The 10163-nt window shown below is 42.1% G+C and overlaps 1 protein-coding gene across 1 annotated transcript in view; it reads right to left on the reverse strand.

Moving 5' to 3' along the window:
• The window catches only part of pamr1b (peptidase domain containing associated with muscle regeneration 1b), a 46022-nt gene extending 39265 nt beyond the window's left edge, over positions 1–6757 (reverse strand). Inside the window, exon 1 of the mRNA XM_041795647.1 lies at positions 6525–6757. Coding sequence (XP_041651581.1) covers positions 6525–6684 — 160 coding nt within the window. The 5' untranslated portion in view covers positions 6685–6757. The remainder of the gene's footprint in view (positions 1–6524) is intronic.
• Between the last annotated feature and the right edge of the window lie 3406 nt (positions 6758–10163).

Raw genomic sequence — 10163 nt, forward strand, 5'->3', positions numbered from 1 at the left:
ATGCACATCAGTGCTTCTAACATACAATAATGTATCTTAACAAAATTTCTCAAAACTGATAAAGGTGTATAATCAAAGTTAACGTCCAATCTCATAGAAGACACAGTAGTAACACTCATAAACAGTGTTTCCATATTGGAGATCTAAAGGTCACACATTATGCAAAACACTTTTTCAGGCGTTTCTAACAAAAATATGTGCCCCTGGCCTGTCTACAATCCACCCCAGAATCAGAACCCCCCCCCCCCCCCACCACCCTTTTCTCTACCTTTTAGAAAAGGTGTGCTGAAACAAGCCCTTCTCAGATTTTCCTTTCATGATGTCATGTGGGGAGTTAGCCCCGCCCCCGGGTTTGGTTGATCCTCCCCTCTTGGAAGAAAGTTCTGCCCACCTCCTATGATCCTCCTCTAAGCTAGGATCAGGAGAGCCATCCATTTCCGGAGAGGGGCGGAGTCAGACAGCTCAGTAACATTTAAAGCCAAACAAACAGAAACAGCTCGTTCTGAGCGGGGCTGAAACAGAGGGGTTTTTAGACATGCAAAAATCCACTGGAGAGTTTTTCAGCAAACTTCACAGGCATGTTTTGGGGAGCTGAGACCAATATAAACTTGTTTTAAAGGGGTAAAATATGTGACCTTAAGTGAAAGTTCAGGCCTGGAAATATCAAAATATTGGCCTTATGTCATAGTCGTAGTGCCACTTGGTAACAGGGCGTAAGAGCAAACATTAGCCTATTTATAGTAAATTCCAGTATATAAGACTTACTTTTGATATGATGCATCCTCTATAATGTTTTGACTAATTAGTATAAAAAGCTAATACGCCTGTTGTCACTACTGCAAGGGAATACAGCTGCCAATATCACACAATACACAAGACCCAGCATGATTCACCCCATGATTCATCCCATTTACTGTGCATTGTTAGCAACAGCTTCCTTACTCAGAACTTGCTGGAACTAATGACACAGACCAGACCGGCATGGTTGGCACCACTTTTTAACTGATTTTCTCTCTCATTAGACCATGATCCTGGATTCAGAAAAACTGTGAAGTAAATAAACTTTGTGGAGTTCTGGTTTGACTGAAAATGTTCTTCATCAAGGACAAGAAGTGCCAGGCAGAGGGAAAAACGGCAGAGATGTCAGCTGTGAGCCTCTTTCCCAAAAATCACTGCAGGCTGAGAGCTGTACTGTAGCTAATAAATGTGCAAGCTCCTTACAGCCAAAACAGTAACAGTTTAATTTTTCCCTTTTGGGAGACTCAAAAAAAAAACAAAAAAACAAAAAAAAAACACTGTGGCTCATAGACTGAGGCAACATAAATTCTGGATTTTACAGTAGATGAAATGAACACAGTAGGGTCTAGAGAACTGATTCCCATCTTGGGATCTGGGACCCCCTTTGGGGGGGCGCCAAAAATTTTCCAGGGGGTGGAGTCTGTCTGCTCTGAGGTTGTTAAAATGAGGTTCACATACTATTAAAAATCATGATGAAACACTTATGAATAGCTTATACAAAGGTATTTTGGTAGGAACATTTGTGTTTTGGGCTAAATTGTTCAGCTTTTAAGGATAAAAAAATTCAAATGAGTTTGTATTTTCAAAAGCAACATATCCTTTATTCACGTGGGTTGCTTGGGACTTCAGCTCTTCTTTGATACAAGTGAGGGGGTCAGTGGAACTGCCCACTAGAGGCATCTAACCCATTTTTTGATGCTGTCTTCCAGTGTTAAATGTGGTTGTACTTTAAAAATTATTCTGTTCAAATGTAAATGAAGCAGATGAAGACAACTGTTGCACAAGCTCTGGAAACCACCTCTACTGATACATAAATACACTGCATGCAAACATGTTGCAGCTGCTGAATATGACCTTTGAAGCAATTGATGCATGAAGAATTGTGCAAAAATAGACCATCATCTACTGGAAGTGACTTCATTTCAACTTATTTATGGAAAACACAAGGTCAGCCTTTCCTTTTATTGGAAATAATTATGCATCAGCATTGACTTTTGTTCCAGTTCACATTTACAGTCAATCACTGCCTCCAAAATCTCAGATAATTTCTATAATTAAGGTCAAATTTGATATTCAGAGATAAAGCAGATCTGTGGCATTCAATCCAGTCATTGACTGCTCAGATCCTGCAACTTATCAGCTTGAGTCTCATATTGCTGCTCAGCGCTGTCATAGCTCAGCTATTTTTAACTCGACTAGCACAATGCAGGGAGCAGAGCACAAAGAGAACTTTAAGATGAGTTTAGCAGACCTATCTGACCAAACACGAGGCAGGGGCTGAGTCATATAGAGCATGCTGGAAATTTATCAGTCTGCACTATGTAAGAGTTACTGGAGAGGACTGGAAATGGTTTATGTCAGAGTGCGGTTAGATTGAAGCTTGAATCTGAAGATGCTAGCTTAGCATGGTATAAAAACTGGAAAAAAATAGACTGCAAGAAGTCCTATTGAGTTTAAAGGTATAATAAGCAATTCTAAATAATGAAGTGGATATCAAATACGGCCTAACTAAATAGATCTTTCAGTGATAACTACTTTGAAAGAGAATGAATTCAAACTCCCTTTGGGTTTGTGTTTCCCTGCTCTGTGTTCACACTGACAGGGCGGGACTTTCTCATTGATTGTAAAAGTGTTGGACAAAGGCTGAGTGATGTCAGCCATCTAGTTACTGAAGTGGGCTTTTGAGGCCAATCTGCAGAAATCACCACATTAGAAACTAGTGATGTGACCTTTGGGAACAACGACACATCACAGGCAGCAGTAGCAGACACTAAAGAGCCAGCTCTTTCATGTGAAAGATGTGAGCCAAGAGCATTTTTGTCTTTCTTTTTCTGTTTTCTTTTTTTGCTGCTGTTGTAGACAGATGGCCTTTTTTCCACAATGCCTGGTCACTGTCACACCACCAGCCAGAGCCAGAAGACCCAGACCTTATTGCTGAATAATCCAGATTGCAAAAAGAGACAGAATTCCCCAAACTATTGGAAATGCTGTCTCAGAATAACCATAAATCAATCAAGAAAGAGACAAAGAGTTGGACTTGAAGCAGGAATTAAGCCTCCTGACTAACAGGCTGGCAGTTTTATAAACCATGGCCTTAATTATGCATAACTTGAATCCTTTGTACAACCCCAACAGGTGTGCCCCCAAAGACTTGAGCTATTTAGACAGAAATCCTGTCTTGAACTAGGCTTTAAACAAGTATATTTTGAAAATCAGTATTTTAATGTGGGGTGCATATGTAACTTTGGGTGCTTCTGCAATCAGTCCGAGTGGACGCTTGAGGAATTGCAGTTTTTTTTTGCATTTCTGCACTGGCTTCATTTTTAGGAGAGGTTGCTTGCTTTAGCGACTTCACAAGATTTATATGCGTTGTGTTTCTTCAAAATCCACTTTCTCAGTCAGTTTTATTTGAACACACTGCTTTGTATAAACCTGGCCACATCATTAAGTCACAGTGGTTCCCTCTCATAATGAAGGCAGAAGTTAGGCCACAATATAAAGGATAAATCACAGAGAACTGAATACCAGGTTACAGAATTCACCAGTGAATAAATATTTTCCTACTGACAAAATGGTGCTTGTGTTTTATGCTGGAAATATCAGTCATAGTTATTTTTTCCAGCAGCTGTGAGTGCGCGTGCTGTGCATGTATAGTTCCTCTCGCATACTGCCCACAGCAGCTGTCTGGTATTTTGAGGTTGAAGCGATTAAGCTACCACAGAGCAGGGAAACTCCCAAGGGGAGCTCTGTGGGCATTGTGTAACCAAATGCATCCCAATCCTGAGCTCTGATCCTCATGGTCATCCTGTAGATCACTTTAAATAAACTTCCTCCTGCTAGGAAACCACAGACTCAGAGATATATCTGATCACTCTATCATCCACTTTGGGGAAAATTGTATGTACACACGCCAATATGTGGGTCAAACTGGAGTCTGAGATGTGTACATAAGTTTTAAACTTGGAGTGACCTCTTGAGTCTGAGATGACATGTTATTTTCCAACGGTCAATCCCACGCTGGGGTTTTCTTTTTGTAACATTCCATGTCAACATCTGCAATGCTAACTTGGTTTGGTTTCATACAGTTCACTATCTAGAAGCCATTACAATCTTCCTTTGGGCTAAAGTTAGACGGATCATATGGAAAGTTAAAAAGAACAGGACATACCAGATTAGGTGGGTGGTGGATCCTGAACAAAACACCTTATGTAAGCCACTTCTAAACATTCAATGCACTCCTGAGGGTTTTTAAGTTGGGCTGCATGTAAGGAGGCAACAATGCATCCAGTCTCTGTACAACCAAAGTGAGAGTTGGATCCGCCTCCTTGGCACTAAGTCAGACACATTCTTTGTGCATGTTGGCCTTCACCAGGGTTGCCTTTAATCAACAATTTTGTTCATGATTTTAAGATCTCAAGGCGCAGCTGAGGGAAGATGATTTTTAGGTTTTGGCGACCTAGGACTTTCATGTCTGCTTTTGCTGATGATGTGGTTCTGTTGGCTTTTCCAGCCTGTGATCTTCAGCAGGCAGCTGAAATAAGGATCAGCCCCTTGGAGTCCAAAGCCACGGTTCTCTCCTGAAAAGCAGTGGATTGCTCTCTCTGGGTGAGGAGTGAGTCTTTGCTCTCAAGTCTCTCAGGGTATCTCAGAGTCTTGTTCATGCAGAATGATAGAATGGACCGTGAGATTGACAGGTGGCTTGGTGCAGCATCAGCAGTATAAGTAGATGTTGCACCGGATCGTTGACATCAAGAGGGAGCTGAGCCGGAAATCAGAGCATTCAAATCCTCAGTTGATCATCGTTCTGAGTCAAACCCTCAGCAATGGTCATAAATAATGACCAAAAGAATAACATTGTGGGTACAAGCAGGCGAAATGAGATTCCTACAGAGGGTACCTGGGCTTAGCTTTAGGGTGAGGTACTTGGTCATCCAGGGGTTGCCTACCTGTGGAGGTTTTCCAGGCATGTCCAACTGGGAGACCTGCAGGTAGACCCAGAACCTGCAGATGGGATCATATATCCCATCTAGCCTGGGAATGTCTTGGAATCCCCCTAGGAGGAGCTGGGAAATGTCACTGGGGAGTGGGATGTCTGGGTTGACTTGCTTTGCCTACTGCCACCACAACCTGGCCCTAGATAAGTGGACGCAAATGGATAGACCTAAAGGGGTCTCCTTGGTTTTAGTAGCTGACCTCAAGTAGATATTTGAGGATCTGCAGTCTTTTGAATTATGGATTACTGGATGCCATAATAGTGTGTGATATTCACCCAGAAAAAAAATCACCATTCCAGTCTTAATGCACACTCTCCTCAAGTTATGATTGGTCTGAAATGGACAATCTTCAGCTGTGAAGAGCATGCGTGAAACATCTATCCAGGGAAAAATCTGGGTCTGGGAGATCTGAAAACTGTGCATAAACAGTCAGGAATTCATGTGTGAAAGGTGTCTTGGGAGAGACATCAAAACATACCCAGATGGACATAAACACAGACACAGGCAGACACAAACAGACATGTCCAAAAAGTCAGGCTTTGCATGTAAACAAGTCTGCTGTGCTTGAATAAAAAGGAAAAACTATTTAAGACTGCTCAACGGAAAAACAACAATCATCAGCTGATAGTGCAGAATTATGAAACAAGCCGTGCTCAGGATGAGTGACTCAGCTGACAACATAATCTGCCAGAGGGAACTCTGTTAATCACTCCAGCTGAAAAACATCTGCTCTCGCCCAGCCCTTTGCCACACTCACCAACATAACAAATTGAAGGGATTATTTTGCAGCGTGGTAGCCTTTCACAGAGCAATCAGACAGAGGGCAGAGGTTTGGTTGGGAGTCTTGGAGACGGTGTGTGTTATACACATTACCACACCAAGTGTGATTGACTCAAACGTGACTCACGTCTTCCCTCAGCAGTTCAACTGTTCACCCTGGGTAAACAGGCAGGGATGATCTCAATCTTACCCACAACACACTTTAAAGAGAGGCTCGCACACAAAAGGGAACACGTGCCAGTTTCCAACAGCCCTATTAGGACTCCAAACACCTCACTTTACCTCAAAGAGTGTGCCACAACCAACTGTTGCCTCCTTGATTTAAAAGCAGAAAAAACTCACCTTTATTTCTAAGAAAGAGCAACTGCAACAAGTCAAACATTCGGTTAATAAGGACCACAAAGCCCCCCTTTAAATGTAACAATAAACAAACCCCTTGGGGCAAACCCTCACTTGCTTTCACAACAAGAGTTGTAAAAACAAAGATTGCACAAACTTGTCAGTGATGTTTTTCTTTGCTGCCTTTGTAGAGTGCTGGATTTACCATCACTGCCTCTTCCTGGGTCTTTTTTTTTGCTGAGCACTTAAAGGATAGAAAGGAAGAGGGGATGGAGAGAGTGCTGATGCCGGCTTTTTGAGAACAAAGAACATAAACCTTCAGGCTGTGCCAAACACATAGACTCACAGACGGACAGAGAGAGGGGCGAGCAGCAGAGGTAAAGTTCTTCTTACCGTAGGGCCAGGCCCTCCCCTGGGGTAAGGAGATAAGGATGAAGAGGGAGATGAAGAGGAACCAGCCCTCCTTCCCAGAGACAAAGGTAGTGGTCCAGGGGATTGTGCGGGTCCCCCCGTGGGTTTGCCCCAGCTGCAGTCCCCGTCCCGCAGACAGCATGCTGCAGTCTGGAACTCTGTTTACTTTCTGAACTCAGCTGACATCACCTTCTCTCGGCCCTACAGTCCTTCCCTCCCCCTCCCTCCATTTCTCTCTCTCTCTCTCTTTCTCTCCCACTTTCTTTCTCCCTCTCTCTCACTTCTCTTTGGCTTCAGGTTACAGCCCAGCCTCGCAAAGGAGTTCCACTTGCAGTGGTCTCCCAAAAAACTCCCCCAGCTCCACTCAGAGGACGACGTCACTGCTCGTGAATGAATGCAGGCTCCAGTGTTTTATGCTTAACTCATTACTCTGTCTCTCTCTCTCTCTCTCTCTCTCGCACAATGAAGGGAAATATCGAATGAGCTGCCACACTGTCAAAACCAATAATGTGGTGATAGAATTTATGTCGACTTTACTGCTTATGCGCTCATGGCTAAAAAATCTCATGAACTGTGTTATTGAGGTCCACACCTTTTTGGCTGGGAAAAGCAGCTGTGTGTTGCCATGGTTATCATTCAAACAATCACACTTAAAGCAACTTTGAATTTCATGTTTTGAAATAAAATACAAAGTAACTATGAAAAACAGCACTTGCACACAATTTGATTTAAAAATTTATACCACCACCTTGTTGCACCCTATATGAGGCGACAGCATTCAAACTGTGAACTTAGCTTAGCATAAAGGTTTTATACTAAGGGAAAAGAAAGATTAGCTGTGCCAAAACATAACCACATCAATGTAAGGAAGCCTCCTCAGTTCTTTAAAAAAATGTTATAGATCATTGGTTAAATCAGTACATAAATGAAAGAGTCAAGACAATCCTTAGATCCGTAGTGGGAGCAGAATCCTCAACTTTGTTGTTTTTTTTCCCCCTTTGAAAACTGTCTGAAAGCATTAAAGCCCCCCCCCCCAGAGGAGATATTACTAAATACAAATTTACAGTCAGTGTGTGAGACTTTTTCAAGGCACACTCCAGAGTTCCTTATCCCTGTCCATCCCGACCTCCTTCATCCAGTGTGAGAACAAAGGTCATGAACAACCATGGGACTGTTTAGTGTGAGCACATAAATTGTGGGTGATGGTCATGCGTAAGTTAATAAGATGCATAATATAAGCTGATATTCCACCACGACAGTCATGGAGTCATTGACTTTAGCATGCTAGCATGCTGGCTAACATTGGGATCCACTGGTTAGCTAACTTGTTTTTAGCAAAAGCAGCAGATTTCAATCAATAAAAAGGCATTTAAGGCAAAATGACTTCACTTTCTTTAAGAGCTTCTGGGTTAAATTTGTCAAAAACACATACCCAAATTAAATTTAATGCTGTGTTTGAATTTGGAGTAAAAGTGCAATCAAGGTGTTTTTGAAAGATAAAACTCTCAAGTTTTTTTTCAAATCTGTCAGACTCACTGTAGCTGCTACGGCTGCTGTTTAAAAAGAAGTAGAAGAAAATGGAAGCCCTTAAACCACCATCACCGACAGTGTTTGACTTAGGACAATACTAACCCGCTGTGATTAAGTGCACTGTACTCAATTTAAGTGTACTGTTTTACAGTGTACTAACAGAAGTATGCCATTTAAGACCCACTGAATGACTGCCTGAGCAGTTTTAGGGTTTAATGCTTTGCTCAAAGGCACTCCAGCAACCAGTGCCTATCCAAGACTTTGGTCTGTATCTGGATTTGAACTGGCAAACTGTCGGCTCCCAACAGCTGCCTCTTATATATATCTTTTTATTTGAATATATTTTTAAACTATTTTTGCTTCCATGCCAGTGAAAGTAGAGGCCAAGGGCATCTCATTGTTAGGTTGTCAGGGCCATTCATATGAACGTGCTAACTCAAAAACCCTGTGAAGGATTTATCTCAAACCTTGCAGAAATGCCCTCTATGGCTCAAAGATGAATTGAAAAGATTTTGTGAGTAACAGAAATAGGGTGAGGAGCATGGACATCGGGTTGGATCTTGAGGTAGAGCCGCTGCAACTGTGCATCAAAAGGAGCCAGGTGAGGTGGTCCAAGCATCTGATTTGAAGACATCCTGGTCACCTTCCTGTGGAGGTCTTCCAGGTAGATCAAACTGGGAGGAGACACAATATCTGAGGAACACTTTGAGAGATTTTTTTTTTCAAACTTTGCTTGAATGTCTACTCTGACAACTCATTTAATTTTGGAGGTCAAAGGAAGATGTCACTGGGCTTCATGGTCATCCATTGAGTCTAAGAAATCAGCAAATCTCACTACCAGAGATGCCAACTCCAGTCAGTCTTTCTGACCCACTAATGGTATGACTCACAGGGCATAGAACTGCCTCGTGGATGGATGGATGGATGGATGGATGGATGTTGCTGAAATGTGCATGCCTTGCCCAACATGCATGAACATACAGACATGATCAAGTTCAAAAAGAGCTTTCAGAGAGCATTGACATATTTGGTGGTCTTTATTTGGAGAATAAAAGGGTGTAGCAAACAGCTGTAGTAGTCTGACCCTTCATTACAAAACTGGAGAAAAAAATGCGGGAGGATAATCAATCTAAACACATTTGCTGAAGATACTTTGTTTTCCGACAAGCCTTGTTATCCACTGTGATCTCCAGGGTGTGTTTTATTTTAGCTGGACACAAGCACTGGAATTAATTAATTTGTTTTTTTTTCCTCACTTAGGCTCAAAGCTGCATGGACGAGTTAACAGAGAGTGTGGATCAAAAGAGAGCAGGAGAATCAAATATCACTGACAGCTGCCTGAATCAGCGGGGTTAGGACCAAAGAAGGAGCACATGGACAGTGTTTCAGTCTGTCTATGCGTATGCATTCAGTAGAGAAATGCTGACATCCAGGAAGTGTATGAGAAATGTAAGAACAAAGGCCGAGAGTACAGAAGGAGAGGAGGAGGGAAAAAAAAGGAAATCAAGATAGAGAGGGGGTAAAGGAAATATTGTCTGCCATGCTGTGCTTCCTCCCCACCTTTCATCACCTCCCTTCTGTTTGTCCAGATGCCTAATGGTTTATTATGAGAAACCCAAGGCTTTTAGGTGAGCGGGGATAGTGGTTTAGTATTTTCAGAGTAACCACAGCTGCAGTCCAATCTGCCAGCAGAAAGAAGAGATGGCATCAATCTTGTTTTGTATTACATACATAAAAAGTTACCACATTCTATTTTTAAATTCTTGTTTAGCTTAAAATGTGGGATCATGTTCTTAACCCAAGACAAATTATTCACAGAGCTATACAATAAAATACAAACACACAATATACTGGGAACCAGTAAAAACTGGAATGGGTTCTTAAGCTTTCTGCTCAAAAAAGTCTTGCTGACATCAACACAGCCATCCAATTAAGGCTAAAGCTTTATCACAAACCTAATTCAGCCGTGTCTGATGTAGGTTAGATCTTTTAAGGCTTGAATAAGTTTGCATTGTGCTTGTGTGCTGAGTGTATCAGCAGCCAAGGGGAGCTGATTTTCACAAAGAAGAAACAGAAGGTTTTCTGCAATCA

Source organism: Cheilinus undulatus, linkage group 9 (assembly GCF_018320785.1).
Source record: "Cheilinus undulatus linkage group 9, ASM1832078v1, whole genome shotgun sequence".
NCBI lineage: Eukaryota > Metazoa > Chordata > Actinopteri > Labriformes > Labridae > Cheilinus > Cheilinus undulatus.